General features: G+C 39.1%; 1 protein-coding gene across 5 annotated transcripts; it reads left to right on the top strand.

The window, feature by feature from the left end:
• The first annotated feature begins 767 nt into the window (after nucleotides 1-767).
• LOC113588761 (uncharacterized) lies at nucleotides 768-13,420 on the top strand. Of its 5 annotated transcripts, none has more exons than XR_014121890.1 (9): nucleotides 768-962; nucleotides 6,212-6,271; nucleotides 6,552-6,842; nucleotides 6,959-7,249; nucleotides 8,001-8,306; nucleotides 8,495-8,794; nucleotides 9,052-9,616; nucleotides 9,867-10,918; nucleotides 11,080-13,420. XR_014121890.1 is itself a non-coding variant. In XM_081709551.1 (7 exons), the coding sequence occupies exons 2-7, from the start codon at nucleotides 6,214-6,216 to the stop codon at nucleotides 9,486-9,488; spliced, it is 1,683 nt and encodes a 560-aa protein (XP_081565677.1). In that variant the 5' UTR covers nucleotides 768-962; nucleotides 6,212-6,213; the 3' UTR covers nucleotides 9,489-13,420. The 5 variants fall into 5 exon arrangements, 1 of the variants encoding a protein (XP_081565677.1); XR_014121884.1 differs by having other exon boundaries at nucleotides 9,052-10,439; nucleotides 10,598-10,918; XR_014121903.1 differs by having other exon boundaries at nucleotides 8,004-8,306; nucleotides 9,052-10,918.
• Nucleotides 13,421-17,572: the final 4,152 nt, after the last annotated feature.

The raw sequence follows: 17,572 nt of genomic DNA, 5'->3' as shown, positions 1-17,572 counted from the left end.
AACCACCTCCATCTGCCTGAATGCCTCCTGTTTTATACAAATATACGAGCATTATGATTTTGGTGTGGTTAAGTGGATGATGATGCTGTGTCTAATGAAGTGAACCCAAGGCCGATGGACTTTGGCCCCTACTGTGACATCATATCCATCCAGATGAACTGGCAGACGTCTGGGGCTCATCCAGTTGTTCCAGCACTCTGATATCCAGGCATTTATGTAGTCTGAAGATTAAATGCAAAGTTCTTTTTTAAAGAGCAAGTATGGTGAGTTCAGCTCACAGGCTAAGCTCATGGGTTGAGTTCACTCCTCTGAATTTATTGATGTCATAGAATCTTTGCTGTGCGTTGTTTTTCCGCTTTTGAAGTAAAAAATCAAGAAAAAGACTTAAAACTTTTAATGTTAATTTCTGTGCTTGAACAGGAAGTGATGAACGTGCTTGCACTACATTAAATGCATGTCAAAGTTGGAAAAAGCCAATAACATTGTGTAAATAGAAATATATTTGTAAAATATATCTGTAAAATGTAAACGTCATGAAAATCAATCATGCAAACATTTGAATATTCTAGTCTTCACCAAACAACCAAAGTATGTGAGAGAATATTCTGTTACTGTGTGAAAAATTAACAGAGGTCCTTCTACAGCGATTTTGCTCAGTAATCATCTTCATGTCCTCATAAGACACGCTCCAAAATGGCCAGCAGGAGACAAAACACACTTCCTCGCTCATTGTGAAATATCTGACATTCCATAGGTATGAGTATAGATCACTAGTTTCGCTTTCAGTTGAAGACGTGCAGATGAAAACCTCATTGGAAGTGGAAAAGTACTGAGATTTCTTTTTTTTTTTAATTTACAAGATGTATAGAATACACGTAGCCTAATGAATTCATACATCTGGATTTTCTGACGACCTTCTCCATCTGTGGTTCGCCTCACTACCTTCTTATCATCAGTATCAGGTAAGATTCACAAAACGTTGACACGTTCAACATTTCGCGGGTGTAACGCCGAAAGTAAAATAAATAATATAGCGGATTTTTTTTTAAACGATATTTGTTGGTTATTAGCCTGTACATTTAAATGATAGATAAACTACTAAACGTTTTGCTTTCTGATGTGCCGTCCGCTACGAACTTGGTCTGGGGGCGATTTGGAGAATGGCAAAGCGAGGACTCATAGGAGCTAGGTGTGTGTGGGTGTGTGTGCGTGTGTGTGGGGGGGTGCGTGTGTGTGTGTGTGTGCACTGTAGATGTCAGAATGAAAAACTAAAGCAGTCCACCTTTTAGAATATTTTTGATACTACCAGAAAAGTACAACAGGAAACTATAAGCAAGGCAATTAAAAATGCAAATCCCACATATCTTCATTTCTTTCAGTTATCACTACCCATGCTTTCTAGTGAATACTTGTGTTTTGTCATAGTCTGTATAACCTGAACTGATGACAGCATCTAAAAAGGAACAAACCACAGATTAAATACGATACATTTTATCTTATGTATCCCAAATCCTGTCTACATTGCCAACCATTTTCCAGAGCTGTAGGTTTAAGTAGGATCATATTTGGTTCACACTTTCCATGTTAAGAGACACTTGATTTGTGAAGGCAGAAAATCCACTTTGTTGTTGCTATGAAACCACATTCAATTGAAGTACATCACTTGGCTATAATGTCCTCAACTGGAAGGGGTCTACTGTTGATCCAAAACCTGGATAGGCAAAGGACAGTCTCTCTAGGATAGTGTGCAACAAGTTCGAAAGTAATAACTGAATGACAGCCAGCTGATGTAAGATGCTTATTCCAGACTGCATGCCAAATTAGGATTATACTCAAGATCACCATAATGGATAGGGAGCACATCCAAGAAACATGTCTAACCTGTTTGACTACATGTATTAATACCAGGTGGTTACTATGGTCTTACCAAGTGGTTGCTATGGGCTTGCTAGGTGGTTGCTATGGTATTCCAGGTGGTTGCAAGGGCGTTCCCAATTGGTTGCTATAGTCTGTGGTATGGAGTGAAAAGCAAATGCAGTGTATTCAGTATTAAAAAGATGTTTCACAATGTGATATCATCAGTGAATCACTAAAAAAATAAAACAAACTTCAATCACGGTATGTGAAAGCAATTGCAAATGCTTATCCAATTATGAAAAGCAAGACATTGAAACGACATCAGAGTAATTTACTGTTGATTCATTTTCAAAATCGGAAAAAAATTCAACGGTGATTCAACCATGATCCATGAGGTTGATTCAAAAGTGAGTACACGTTGAAATGCCATCTCGGTCCTATTTTGCTTGTGTTGTGTGATCCTTGCTACAAATTTCACCATTACAATAATGAGCTTGTTCGTCTAGTCAGTGCTACAATAACTGTATAAAGTTCCACTACAACAGTTACTTTCATTTTTTAATTTATTAACAACTTTCTTGTGATAATGACTCTACCTGCTCGAGAAAGACAGCCTGCAGCACACATCTGTTCTTATGCAATTTTTGTTCACATCTTCTGACATGCAATGATTTGAATATTGGCTCTATTTTTACTCAGAAGCATCAGTATAAACCCCAAGAAAAGTGTAGATTAGAGTTACATTTTCTTAATTTCTTACCTGCAGTTGTCTGAAACTATGACAAAAACTCATCAGAGCAGAACCCATTTTAGATTGAACCATGTGAGAAAAAATATGTTAACAGCTATTTTATTATCGTTCCCATTGGGAGTAGGCTACCATAAAACTCAAACCCATTCCCATACACCCGTTCAACTGTTCATTAATGCAAATATCTAATCAGTCAATCACAGGGCAGAACTCAGTGCACTGGAGCATGTAGACATGGTCAAGACAACCTGCTGAAGTTCAAACCTAGCATCAGAATGGGGCAGAAAGGTGATTTTGAAAGTGTCATGGTTGTTTTATCTATTGGGACACAACCTTCACTCACAACCATCTCTAGGGTTTACAGAAAATGGTCCAAAGAAGAGAATATATCCAGTGGGCAGTTCTTTGGTTGAAAATGCCAACCAGAGGTCAGAGGTGAATGGCCAGTCTGGTTTGAGCTGATAGAAAGGTAAACGTAATTCAATTAACCACTCATTACCACCGAGGTATGGAGAAGAGCATCTGTGAACACACAACACGTCGAACCTTGAAGCAGATGTTCGACGTGTTGTTGAACACTGGCTGCCACTCCTGTCAGCTAAGACCAGGCAGCTGAGGCTACAATTCACACTGGCTCACCAAAATTGGACAATAGGCAGTTCCCAAAATGTTGCCTTGTCTGATAAGTCTCAATTTCTGCCGCAACATTCAGATGGTAGGATCAGAATTTGGCACAAACAACATGAAAGCATGGCTCCATCCTACCTTCAATCAATGGTTCAGCCTGATGGTGGTGTAATGGTGTGGGAGATATTTCTTGCATACTCTGGGCCCCTTAATGCCAGTTGAGCATTGTTTGAACACCACAGCCTACCTGAGTATTTTTGCTGATCATGTCCACAGTGTACCCATCTTCTGCTTCTAGAAGGATAATGTGCCATGTCACAAAGCTCAAATCATCTCATACTGGTTTCTTGAACATGACAATATGTTCAATGTACAGTACACAAATCACCGTCGCAATCAGCAAATCTCAATCCAATAGAGCACCTCTGGGATGTGGTGGAAAGGGAGATTCGCATTACGGTTGTGCAGCTGGCAAATCTGCAGCAACTGTATAATGTTATCATGTCAATATGGACCAAAATCTCTGAGGAATGTTTCCAGCACCTTGTTGAATGTATGTCATGAAGAATTAAGGCAGTTGTAATGTTGAAGGTTTTAAGGATGATGCGGGGATGAGTAGCGTGGAACATAAGACTCTATGTAACACTCAAACACGCACACTAATGGAGCCAAAAACCGACAACACAAGCGCGTAAAGAACAGACCTTCATATATATATATATATATATATATATATATATATATATGATAATGAAACAATAAGGAGCAGGTGTGAGACACAAGGAGGGCGTGGCCACATTGACGAACACACACACACAGGGAGGGGCCGTACTGTGACAGAAGTTATGAAGGCAAAAAGGGCTCCAACATGGTAGTAACAAGGTGTAACTAATGAAGTAGCTGGTGAGTGGCAACTAAGTGGCACAGGTATTGTTTGTTGCACTAACCAATGCTGATTTACTATATCTTACTTGCACTTGAGTATAATTACTCCTGTATAAAGCACATGATCATTCAATTTAAATATACTTCTGACTTAGCAGACTAATCAGAATTATTATTTCAAACAACTTAATAATTTCAAGTGAACTTCAAGTGTGTGCTTTCCAAATAACACATTTATTTAAGTTGGGCTAACTAATATGACATTTCCTGCAAGTTAAAACATGTCAGTTGTGTTTATTTGTTAAAACCATGTAAACCAATAGTCTTAAAAAGACGAAGTGTTACTCATGTAACTCAAGTGCTTCTTCACACATCCAGTCTACATTAATGAAAAACAGATTACAATCTCTTAAACTAATCCCATTTACTGTTTTGCACAATATAAATTAGTGACAGAGTTTACAGTTCCATTATGTGCATTTCTTATTTTTTAGAAGAGGCACAAAGGTCTGAAAACAAAGTTGGCTTCAGTTTATATGATGACATCTGAATCTGCATATGTGCCAAAATAAATTAAAAGGAAAAATAAAATTAGGAAAAAATTCCAAACCTGATTAATTATATAATCCTGAAGCAACAGCTTGTTTGTAAAGAACCTACAGTCTGGTAAGTGCAAAGGTGTTGCATAAAGTGCAAAAAATTTGACATCTCACAAAAATGAGCATACACCGGTATCCTTTAGACATAATGATGATCCCCTGGGCTGTTAATTTGAAAGGAGTGCCTTGATAGAGCTAATGTAACAATTAAAACCCGAATTCATTGTCTTAAAATAATCGAGACCTAATGCCAAACATCACTCTTGATTAGTTCCATTCTAAGTCAATAGGAGACTTTTAAGAATTTGCAGATGTGGTGACAGTTTGTTCTTTCCCAAGCCAAGCACCAGCCTTTGAATGAAGCTTAGAGTGTTTTCATTGGTTTATGGTAGTCCAAGTGTAAAGCATATAACAACCCAAACAAGAGGCACATTGATGAGGTAGGTTCTGTAGATTGTCCATTACAGTACCTCCCTCAACAGTGGTGGCAATAGACACTGTGTCAGGGTGGAGATGATTTGGACAGATAGGCACATCTTCACTGCTGACTGTCAGTTCACCAGCAGACACTAGTGTCTAGGACTCATCACTGTCAGAATCCTGCATGAAACCAAACAAAAACATTACAGGGAAATGTTGGTAGTCATGACCATGAGTCACAATGTCATTCATTCTGCCTGCACTGCCTTCCAGCTGTGACCATTAACATTTCACCTCATACTCACCTGCATTTAGGAGTTTTGTCATCATTAGTTGCCCTAAAACATTTTTTGACCAGCTTACAAATGTTATTTTAAGAACAAGAAAAGTATAAGGATGCTTCTGCACATTGCTTGGTTGTGGTTTTGTTGTTTTGTTTTCTTTTGGAGCTTATATAAAATTGTCACATTTTCACCGTGACAAATCGTATTTGGTATGAAAGACTTCATGAACTAATTTTACGAATCCGTAAACTCTGTAAAACCTGCTTGTACTATTTGGTTAATTACGTGTCCTGTGTGGCTCTCCTCTACACCTGTGGCGGTACAGGAAGTGCAGCAGTCTTTAGCCTGAGTGTTTAGAAGGATGTATCATATTTGGGGTTAGTTTCACGTACAAAAAAGAATGTGCAGTGTACGGACTTCCTGAAGATGACTATTTCATTCATGATCACCTTTTATGTGTGTGGTCCTGTACACTCTCTTTATAATTCAGTATTCAATGGTGCTGTAGACTCTCGTTATAATTCAGTATTCAGTGGTGCTGTAGACTCTCTTTATAATACAGTATTCAGTGGGTGTGGATTCAGCTCAGAAGTTCATATGAGTGACCACTAGAAATGTTTGAGATTCCCATGAGAATTTTCAATAACACTGTGTGCATTTTCTGAAGGTGGTCAGTTATCCTCTACATCACTCCAGCACTCCCACCCTCCACCGCACAAAACCATTTCGCTATTTGTATCTTAATCCTTCTACCTGAACATATGCAAATACATCTGTGTTCTCCACAGGCATGAAGCACTTCAGTATCCTCCTGTACTCCATGTTATCAGTCCTGATGATCTCTTGCAGTAAGTACAAGTTTGTAATCATGACACAGTGAACCATAAAAATAATTGAATGAAAATAAAAGTTGAAATTAAAAAACAACACTTTCCTCAACCTACTGATGGCTGATATAGTCAAAAAAACAGCAGTGTTTACACCTGTAGCATATGATAATTATTCAAGTTGTATTTCGGTGGTTATAGTTTAAATATGCATTAAGTGGTATCTCATCTGTGTTATGTATTATTGACATTTTGTAATTCCTCTCTTGTGACTAAATGTACTTTGTTTTGTTTTCTCCAGTTTCAGCAGTCAGACCTGTAAAGGTGAATCTTCATGATGCTGCTACTCTCCCCTGTAATCAGATGTGTTCTGGTCTGGTTAGATGGATTGTGTTGCATAAACCAGGTGACATTCTGGCTCAGTGCAATCAGACATCATGCCAGTCAAAGGAGGGATTTCACATGTCCCATGATCAGTACCTGAAGGGAGATCTCTCCCTCACCATCAATGATGTTGATTACACTAAGAGGACCCGGTACACCTGTGATTGTGGTGGTGAACACATCTGTGATGTGAGCATTCAGATTGAGAGTAAGTGTTTTAATATTTTATTAGTTTTGTTCTAACCTGTTTATTCATGAAATCAGTCCACTTGGATACTTTATTTGTAAGATATTTGTTGTGTTTTGCTTGCTGTTCCTCTCCAGCTGTAAATGTCCACAAACATATCCACCTTGGACAATCTGTCAGCATGGATGTGAATGTCACAGAGCCAGTAGAAATGATTCTCAACAGGACTCATGACACCAAACCAAACCTTGTCAGACTGTGTGCGGTTGATGGGCGTGAAATTCAGTGTGTCCCTGAGTATGAGAAGAGAGTGTCATACAGATTCAGTCTGCAGCTGGAGGATCTGAAGGAGTCTGATAGTGGTGTTTACACCATATGGGACACCAGGAATGAGGAAGTCATTGCTACATACAGAGTAATAGTTGGTGGTAAGATTTAATTTTATCTGATTGTAACTCTACAGTACGGAAATGCTTTCAAATCCCTCTTTACTAAAACTATTCCATCCCTTGGTAATATTTTAAAAATGGAACCAGGTTAAAGCTTTCATAATGCACTATGAGGATTTGACATTCTACATTATACAACATCTTTACTCACATCCTGTAATGATACAGAGTTGAGCCATGGTTCAAACAACAGATGTTGACATTACTATTGACACAGTAATGAACTAAACTTAAAACATGAAGAACAACACCACACTGATGGATTAAAACACAACAAACATCAAAACACAGCAGCGTTGAACAAGCACAGTCTTACACAGAGAAGCACATGGAACATAGAGCCAAACACAGACAAAATTGATAACCAAACAAGACCTTAAATACACACAATAACAAGGATGATAATGAAGGACAGGTGTGAAACATGACCGATTAATGAGGGAGAGACGTGGTAATGTACACAAACACACACACACACACACACACACACACACACACACACACAAACACTCACTCAGACATGGGGAGGAATTGAGGAGGAGGGATTCGTGCCTGGACACATAACATGATTTTAATTGCTTTTTTATTTGTGTTACAGAACAGAGAAACTGGTTACTTAAAAGGTCTTGTGGAAAAGTGTAATGTACATACTTGGAAAAACAATGTAAACATGAATGAAAATGGAACCTAAATGCACCCAAAGTTCTGTTGCTATTTGATTATTTTTCAGCAGTTCCACCTCAAGCGCTACAGAATCCTGTTACAACAGTGAAGCTTAATGAGAATACAACTCTCCCCTGTAATCAGACATGTTCTGGTCTGGTCACATGGACTGTCTTCCATAAACCAGATGACATTCTGGCTCAGTGTAATCAGACATCATGTCAGTCAAAGGAGGGATTTCACATGTCCCATGATCAGTACCTGAAGGAAAATCTCTCCCTCACCATCACTGATGTTGATTACACTAAGAGGGCCTGGTACACCTGCAAGTGCAGTAGTAAAACATTATGTGATTGGAATCTTGAAGTGCATGGTAAGACATGCTTTACTGTATGGTCGTATTCAGATCGAACAGTAATTTAGAACAGTCTAAGCCTTTTATAAAATTAGATGCAGTGATTCTGGAGTGTGACTGTATTACTGCATAATACTTATACAGGAAATATAGAAAATATCAGGAATATCAGCATATTCTTAATATTTTTGTTCTTCTCTATCCAGCTTTCAGCTTTAACGTTCATGTCCTTCCTGGAGAATCTCTCACCATGGATGTGCCCGTCTCAGAGCCAGTGGAAGTGCTTTTTAATAAGAGCGGTGATGCCAGTCCAAACCCAGTCAGTCTGTGTGAGGTTTATGGGCATAAAATTCAGTGTGTCCCTGAGTATGAAAAGAGAGTGTCATTCAGTTCCAGTCTGCAGCTGAAGGAGCTGAAGGAGTCTGATAGTGGTGTTTACATCATACGGGACACCAGGAATGATGAAGTTATTGCTACATACATGGTGACCAGAGTCACTGCTGGGGGTAAGACTTGATTTCAGTGTTGTGTCTCTAAATGCTGATGTGCTTTCAGAGTCTTAAAACCTATTTGTTAGTGATGGTATCATATGATTTGAGAGTGGAATATAAATAGGAAGATACTGTAATTAATTACAAACTCCTCAGCCAGTTACATTAAGGATATTCCAAATTAGGTGGAAACAGAAATTATTAGTCAATACTGCAGAGTTTGCTTCTGGGGTGTTTTTAATCCCTGCTAATGTTTTATATTTTGTGTCTAGGTAGGGAGCAAGAACCTGACACAGACACCGTGGAGAAGGAGCCAGAGACGCTTCGCATGAGCAGGCTGCTGCTCCATTTGGGGCTGCCACTGGCTGTGGTGCTGCTACTGATCTTACTGGCGTCTTACTGGCTTTTCCGAAATGAATGTTGTTTATGGATGAATGTGCAACCAAATGAACAGCAGCATGAGATGCAGGACTTACCCCACCAAGTGGGGGAGCAGAGGACCAATCAGAATGTTTCAGAGAGGGAACCAGATATTCAGGACCTGCTCTTGAATCCTGATTCATCAAAAACTGAATCTCTGCCCTCTCATCCTGTTCTTGATTCATCAGATAATGAACTGCTCACTGATCATGTTCCTGATTCATCAAATAATGAGGTGAAAGATGCATGTTCAGAGATAAAGGAGTCGAGTTGCTCGGACGACTCTTAATGGAGGATTTGACTCACATACCATCATGGGTGACATAACGGGTTCCTCCACCAGGGAAGACGAAGGTCAAAATGAAGGAGAGTCATCAAAATAGCAGGCTACTAGTAGTTATGGGCTTTAGGCTTGGGGTAAGTGAAGAGGGCAGTTATGTGCTCTAAGTCTGGGAAGAGGAGCCAGCAAGAGATCAGTGAGGTACAACACCCCATGGGGCAGCAGAGGTCAATCAGAATGTTTCAGAGAGAGAACCAGACACTCAGGAGATATTCTTGAATTCTGATTCATCAAATAATGATGAATCTACTCTTGATTTTGTTCCTGATTCTTCAAATCCTGAGCTGTTCTCTCATCCTGTTCTTGACTCTTGTTCATGTGTTCCAGCTCCTTCACTGGACTGATTCATAGAAGTGCTCTCTTCAAAGAACATCGTCTCTGCTGCTCTGATCTTGGGGTACTTTTGGGTGTTTTGGGACTCTTTTGGATACTTCTGGGCATTTTCACACTTGGAACTTTTCAGTGTTTCTAGTGGTCTCAGTCAATGAGTCATGGTTTCTATGGTATATGTGAACACATCAATGAACTCAGAAATCTAAGCAGACCCCCAGATGAACTGAAGGTGGTCTCAGTATGGTTTGTTTTGGGGTTTGTATTGCATTGTGAAACCAAAACTGCCCCAGTTCGTTTTGTGTTATTTGCTGCAGACCTTGAGGCTGGTCATACACAGTGACAATCTTCACAGGTAACATCAAACTGGGGAAAATTGCTGTACATCGGATTGTGCGGTGTGACGGGCTGAGGTCTCTTCTTCTTCACATCCAGCCTTTTAAAAGGCTCTGCCCATATGAGATGACCAGACTTCTTTGCATGGGTTCAGTTTGCATCTGTTACCTTTACATCTGTTATCTCTGCATGTGTTTGGTTGCTATGGGACATTTGGTTCTTCTTCCTGATTATGTGAGTAATAGCAATGTGGTAATAGTAGCTTTGATACAAGCAAATTTAGTGGATAAATTTGACTTCTGCCTACGTACTGTGTATCCTACACTGGAGCCGTTTAATGTCTTCCACAAAGCCAACTTGCTCCTATTGACTCGCATCTTTCATACTTCCAGTGACCAAGCACTAGAAGTATAAACAGGCAAATAGGAACCTGCTTGTGAAAACAGAAACAAAAGACTACATTAAGAGCACCACAGAAAACAAAACATGAGCCAGACTGAGCCAACGCTTACATATAAGAAGATAAGTACAGTCACAAAAGGAGAAACTTTTTTTCTAGTACTATTCACCTTGTACTGTGGCTTACAGGAAGTGTTCAGCAATTTCTTTACATTTCTGTGTTCAAGATTTCAACATATTGTACAACCACACAACGTTATTTACGTTCATTACACTATGAAGTGCTCTTATTGGCCTAGCCCCCTCTTACACTGGTAATTTGACTTCCCTTTCAACCACACAGCCATTCTTTGAAGTCTTCTTAGAACTTGCATTCAGAGGGTACACCTGTTATGGAAAGGTGTGTGTGTGTGTGTGTGTGTGTGTGTGTGTGTGTGTGTGTGTGTGTGTGTGTGTGTGTGTGTGTGTGTTCCAGATCCACTGCCAGGATTTCCACCCCGATTGAGACTCCGCCCCATTCCTTGCCGGGTTTCCCAGCCAACTGTGTCGACCATTTAAAGGCCACTCCCAGAAGAGAAGAGAAGAGGGGAGAGAGGAAGGAAGGAGATTGTGTGTTAGTTTGGAGTTGGTTTGCTGTGATTTAACATTTGTATGACATTTTGTGTATGACCTTGTTTTTCCCCATTTTTGGACTTTGTCTTTGGCTTCGCCCCTACTGCTTTGGTAGCTTTGTATATATACATATATATCGATTGTTTAAATGTTTGTTTGGTGGTTTGGTGTTGGACACTGGTGGTAGGGAGTGACTGCCATTTTTGTTGGGTGTGGGTTTTGTCTCTGTTTTTGTATTACGGAGTTAGGAAAGTTTGTTGTAGGTTTCTTGTGTTGTTAGGATTAGTAAGTGTGTACTTTTATTTAATTAGAGTGGGTTTTGTTTGTTATTTTGGCTTGGATCACTCCTGAAGACATTTGCACCAGTATGATTGTTTGTTTATGAACCATAACCTCTGTAAAATACACTGAAAAACACCTTCCATTTGTGCTTCTGTTTGTTTTGTTGCTGCTCACTTTGTCACAACTTCCATTACATTAGCCGTTTGTATTCCTTTTTCCTTGTTACGGCCTCACAGCCTAGACGGGGTCGTAACACCTATAATGTTAAGGTGACCACGTGTTTATTGTCTATGCTCCAAGAGTGAAGAACAGTTTACCACCACAGTTTAACACCACACCCCTTCTATAGTTGTTATTAAATCAGGGTTTATAAATTATTCCTTATTCCAGAAAACTGACATTTGAACAAAGTGGGAGATTGTGGTTGTATTTCATACTTCAGTGTCTGTGTTTTATGTTCCTTTCATTTATCATTTTCATTTTATTTTATTTATAGCACATTGGCCAACACAAATGGTTTTAATGTGCTTTACAAACAAATATTACTTACTTACATTGTTAAGCAGTTTTCTATGTAACCATTAACCAATGTCTTCCTTACATGAGGAATATCTTTCAGTGTATTTTTCTTTTTGTTAACGATGCACATAAGGACTGTTGTCGGCACAGATTGCATAATACCACCTCGATCAGCCTCTCTGTCGCTCAGAGGAGTTTGTATTAACAATGATCTCCTTCTCTTCAGTGGATCAATCAGCAAGCTTGTTCCAGTATTGATATTATACGAATGGGAGTGACTATGTCTCATGACTGTATAACTAGAAATTATTCACATACAAGTGACATATGAGTTATGACATTATGAGTGACAACATCTTCATGTTGCTCTGTACAGGAAGGAAGTAGAGAGAGAAGAACAATGATGAAATCAATCACAGAGAAACCAGCTGGTTAACACTGCACAAAAGGTCACTTGTTCAGTTTTGTTTTTTTGTAAAGGCTTCAATCATAACTAGTATTTTTCTTATCATTCCATGCTACAACAAAGCTGAAAACAACATTCAAATGCTGTAGTTTGTCTTAGAAATATAACATCACATTTATTTTCTTGTTTGTTACTTCATTATTCGTATTTGATGTTTCAGTACAACAGTGCCTTTATATTACAGGATGCCATCATGAATTCTTAGCACTGATCTTTAATATCTATTATGAGTGTTTGATAGATGATGTAGTCTTCACTGAAGTTCTTTATTCACTGTTACCTGATAAGTCAACATAAATTTTAGATTTAATTACACTTATAACAAACTTAATGAGAAACATTTTTATTAGAAACACCTTGTAAGGGTGCGGTTAGAGTGTAGCCCAACTGTTGTCATGCACAGAATGTGTTTGTTTACATTTTAGTGTTTGAGTGTGTGGAACTGATGAAGTAGGTGAATCACATAGTCCAGTGAAGACTGTGCCATTTTATTTGCACCTTTTATTTTGAATTTCACACAAAGAAGCATCAGTGGCTACATATCTCAGCAGTTCTTGGATCGGTGATCAGCAGCTGTGGTCCACAAGAGGTGGAGTCCCAGGTGAAGTAACAGGTGGATTGAGAGGGTTAGTGTCAGCACTGGATACAGTGATGGGCATCTCCACCTGATCAGACTTCCAGTCCTAAAATATAATTTATGACAGGGCCAATAATTGTGTATTGCTCTTGGTTCTAAATTGAAATGTTTTTTTTCTTTAAGATGAAGGAAAGACAGAGTAAAGCTTTTGGATCTTCTTCCTGATTATGCCAGCAATAGTAACTTTACAAGCTTTGAATGTGTTTGTGGCTCTGACACTACTGTGTGTCAGATTGGAGCAGTTTGACGTGTGCTGCAAAGCTCATAGTGGCTGACTTTTATACCTCCTGCCAAAAAATTAAAAATAAATAAAATAAATTGTTGATCTTAGCAGCAGATTATACTTCAAGTCCAGAAAAAAAAATTGCATCACACACCAGCTGTTAGTGTTCTGCTCCCATGGTAGAGGTTTTAGCTAGATTGACCATGATCCCAGTGTCACATACTCCAGCTGATTGTTCATCTTTACAGTAGCCTTCACTTGTGTAACGCGGGAGGGGGTGGAGAGCGAACACACGTGCGAAGTTACGATGTCATAACGAACCAAACTGACTGAACAGAATAAACAAAAGAACAAATAAATAAATAAATAAATAAACAAATAAATAAATAAATAAATAAATAAAGATAGATAAATAAATAAGTTAACAACCGACACAGACTAACAATACAGAATAGAAAGAACAACAAACAGGCTAACAGAAAAATAATATGATAACAGGGTGAGGGCGAGAAATGGGCAACAGGGGAATAAAACATTAAGGAAAGACTAACGGAGAACAACAATAATAAAACAACAGTGAGCATAAAGACTTAGACAAACGGGAACAACACAGAACCGAGCTACATAAGATGAGCAAACAATATAGACGACGAAGATACAGAACTAAACAAGGAAAGCAAGATGCAGCAAAGGTAACTCAACACAGAACAAACGGGATCTGTCCCCAGAAATCGTGAAAGAAACTCGATAACCAACACAATGACCAACAAACAAGCTACGTCGGGACGGGGATTTTTTAACACTACAATCAGGAACAAACTAGGAACAGCTGGCGTGAAACGGGAGGAGACAGGGAACCATGGAGACGAATGAAAACCCGGACATGATTTGGTTGACATGACAACGGGTAATGCTCAGGTCTGCAGACGTGACAACTTGGCCAGGACTACTAGTTCTGCAAAACCATCAGCGCCACTTCTCAGCTCTGCCTTACAGTAATTATTAAAACCTGTCAAATATCTCTTTAAATCCTTTCATATTTTTTTCTCCACTAACATTCTGTTTGCTTTCATTTCTTTTTCCTTTCTTCTCATTTACTTCCATCACTTTTACAATCCTTCCACTCACAGGACATTCAAGCTACTGCCAACATACTTCATATTTGCTCTGTCTCTCTCTGGACAAATGAGCCTTTATCACTCCATCCTGTTCTGTCTGCTGTTGTATCATTCACTCTCTTTCACACTGCCTGTTTAATTTCTGGGAAATGTATTCTAGTTTATACATTCAAGTATACTAGATGCATTTATAAATTGCTTATTAAAGATTAAGTATGAACGAAATCCAGTGCTTTCTAATTAAAACCCTCGCCATTTTTGTTTAGTTAGAAATAAAAAAAATTCCTTTCCCTTTGGCAACTGGTTATTCTGCACCTGAATTCTGATTCACCTTGGACAGACAACAAGCAAATAAGTCCTATCAGAATTGCAGCGATTTTGAATTTAATATTTTAAACTTAAATGGGTAAGTAGATTATACATTGTTAGACCAGAGAACATGCTCAAAACTGGACTTTGTTCATTTTGTATTCTAAAACACTTTATTCTGATTTGTTGCTCATATATGTCCTTATTCAGGAGAATTTCACTGAGTTCATCACCAGGACAGAACACAAATGCAATGCCTGCCATGATTACTTAGGCTGCAAGTTCACTAGTGGATGTTGACTGTGTTTTGCTGACTCATCTCCTGATTACATCTGGGCTAAACTATAGGCAAGGCCAAAAATATCTCCAACGAGCCTTTTCTCTTTCACTCCTCGTCTGTTATGTCTGTGTGCTTACTGAAGGTTTTCCTGCTGTCTAAGAGGCAACTTTCCAAAGTGCAGCATGTTACATAGTTATGTGGTTACCACACAATACGGAAGTGATTTGTCTTTTCCCATCCTTATGATTTCCACCCAGCTTCCTGCTGAAATGGATTCTATGTCAGGAACAAGGAATACCACCATCGCAGAACAAGGAATACCACCTTTACCAGTAAAGCCTTTTTTTTAATGAGTCATATAGCAGGTGGAATAGAAAGAGAGCCAGAGTAGCAGAGTAGGAGACACGATGTGAGCAGTGACATTATGTGATGTCATCATGTTTGTGCATCTGCAAGGGTTCAAACAGTGCAGCTGATGTATGGCTGCAAGCTGGATAATGAAGGAATCAAGAGAGGATCCATGCAGTATAGCTATGATGGAGAAGACTTCATCAGTCTGGATCTGAACACACACACCTGGACTGCAGCTAATGATAAAGCTAAAATTATCAAACACAAGTGGGATTCTAATCACAGGACTGTCCAGATTAAGGTCTACATGGAGGAACACATATCAAGTGGTTGCAGAAGTATGTAGCTTATGACAGAGATAATTTGCAGAGGAAAGTTAGAGTGTGTGATCTGCTCTGTTATTGTAACTGCACCTGCTGCAGGATGGAGCTCTGATCACCATGCACATCAGTGGAGGTAGCTTTGATGTGCAGGAAACGAAGGAAAGGGTTTTTTTTGTTCCACTCACGCTCTGTCTTGCTCTTTCTTTGCTCTGTCTCCTCTGGTCTGGTACTCTGTGCAATGAGGCAGGTTTCTTCAGAAGTGCGTTAAGATGTAGTCCGTGTCCAAGCTTTGAAATGCGTTGTACAGCCAAGAGCAAAGGTCTTCAGGCTTTTCAAGTTCTCCTCTAAAACTGCCCATGGTTTCTCTAATATCATGTCTGACACTAAGCCTCACTCTCTGTGACCGTGCCAGCTTGATTATAGATGCTCTGTGTGAGCTCAGGAATAAAAGCCAGACTTCATGGATGGAAAGCACCAAAGGAAGTATGTGCACGTTGAGAGAAATTTATCAAAAGATCAACTTACTGGGACCATGATGATGTTTATCAAATAACAAAAATGAAAAACACATCATTTTTTCATCCTCTGGCAGAACTATTAAATATATTATTTTATTTTAAAGTACTCCTATCGAAGGATGTGTTTTAACATTTTTTATTGGCTTCAATTAAAGTCAGATAGATACCATTATATATTATATCCATGCTTAGGTGAGCAGTTGCATAGATGCCTCAAGTTTAATCAATGCACACAGTTAGATTACGACTTTTACCATATTCCTGTGCTGTTTGATGCTATATTTAATGTAGTGTTTACTGTGTGAAACTGCAATTAAACAGTTTCATAAACAAAGTTAGTGGTGCCACTTGTGTGTATGTCTTAGCAAAAATAAGTAAGCTTTTATCATGTAAGTAAAGCAGAGCAGAAGGTTGTCCATGATTCGTATAATGCCCATCAAGCAATCTGTACCAAGTGCAATGAGACAGCAAAAAATGTTTGTAAAGACCTTACAGCAGAACTTTAACAGCAGTCATCCAGTGAATATTAATGCAGTGGCCTGAAGTTAGGCATCCTCTGTCTTTTCTGTTATTTATATTACATATTGGGTAACATATTTGCTTATTATAAACAGTATAAGGCTACCATGACTTCATCTGGCGCAATGCTAAGAAATCTGTACCAATTGTACACTGTGCCCAGTGCTACAAAGGCAGGGGGATATTTCTGTCTAGTTTAGATGTTTGCATTTGCTCTATCTTTTTTTTTTTTTTTTTTTAACATGTCACTTCCTGTTCAGCTGTTGATGGTGGTATGGAGAACTCTGCAGCACCGTTCCCCGTACGTGGAGGACTGCTGGCTGCTCGTCTAAAGACCCGTTATTCTTTGTGTGTGTGTGTGTGTGTACATGTGTATCTACCTCAAGGAGAATCCAGTGGAGCAGCAATGACAGATGTGAATGACATGTGGCAGATCCAGTTCAGTAAAACAACATCGAGATCAAAGGGATTGTCTGTTATAAGGGATGTAACTGTGGTTGCTGAGTTCACTCTCTTTTTCAACAGAAAAGCTGCACTTACAGAGTCCACCATCACTAAGCTCCACCATCAGTATTTGTTAAGTGGTTTCTAATCTCACCACACGGGTGTAATCCCTGACAAACATTGTGTATGTATAGCACACTGAATTCTGTACCAGAGCCACACCCATCAGATGTGATATTAAGTGCACATTAAACAGTATGGTAGGGAAAAGGGCCAAAGCAGGTGGGGCTTTCTCCAGAGTCAAGTCTTAAAACCTGGCCATGTCCACCAGCAGCTGCAGACTGGCATAGTTTCATCGCAGATGATA

Source organism: Electrophorus electricus, chromosome 1, assembly GCF_041902795.1.
Source record: "Electrophorus electricus isolate QZ-2024a chromosome 1, ASM4190279v1, whole genome shotgun sequence".
In the NCBI taxonomy this organism is placed as follows: Eukaryota; Metazoa; Chordata; class Actinopteri; order Gymnotiformes; family Gymnotidae; genus Electrophorus; species Electrophorus electricus.
Note: the sequence above shows the minus strand (reverse complement) of the source record. Positions and strands in the feature narration are given on the sequence as shown.

Bases quoted from the DNA above. Each gene is read 5' to 3' on its own strand.
- LOC113588761 (XM_081709551.1), top strand. From the start codon at position 6,214: ATGAAGCACTTCAGTATCCTCCTGTACTCCATGTTATCAGTCCTGATG. The intron at 6,272-6,551 runs GTAAGTACAAGT...TGTTTTCTCCAG, and splicing joins AGTCCTGATGATCTCTTGCA to TTTCAGCAGTCAGACCTGTA. The intron at 8,307-8,494 runs GTAAGACATGCT...TTCTCTATCCAG, and splicing joins TTGGAATCTTGAAGTGCATG to CTTTCAGCTTTAACGTTCAT.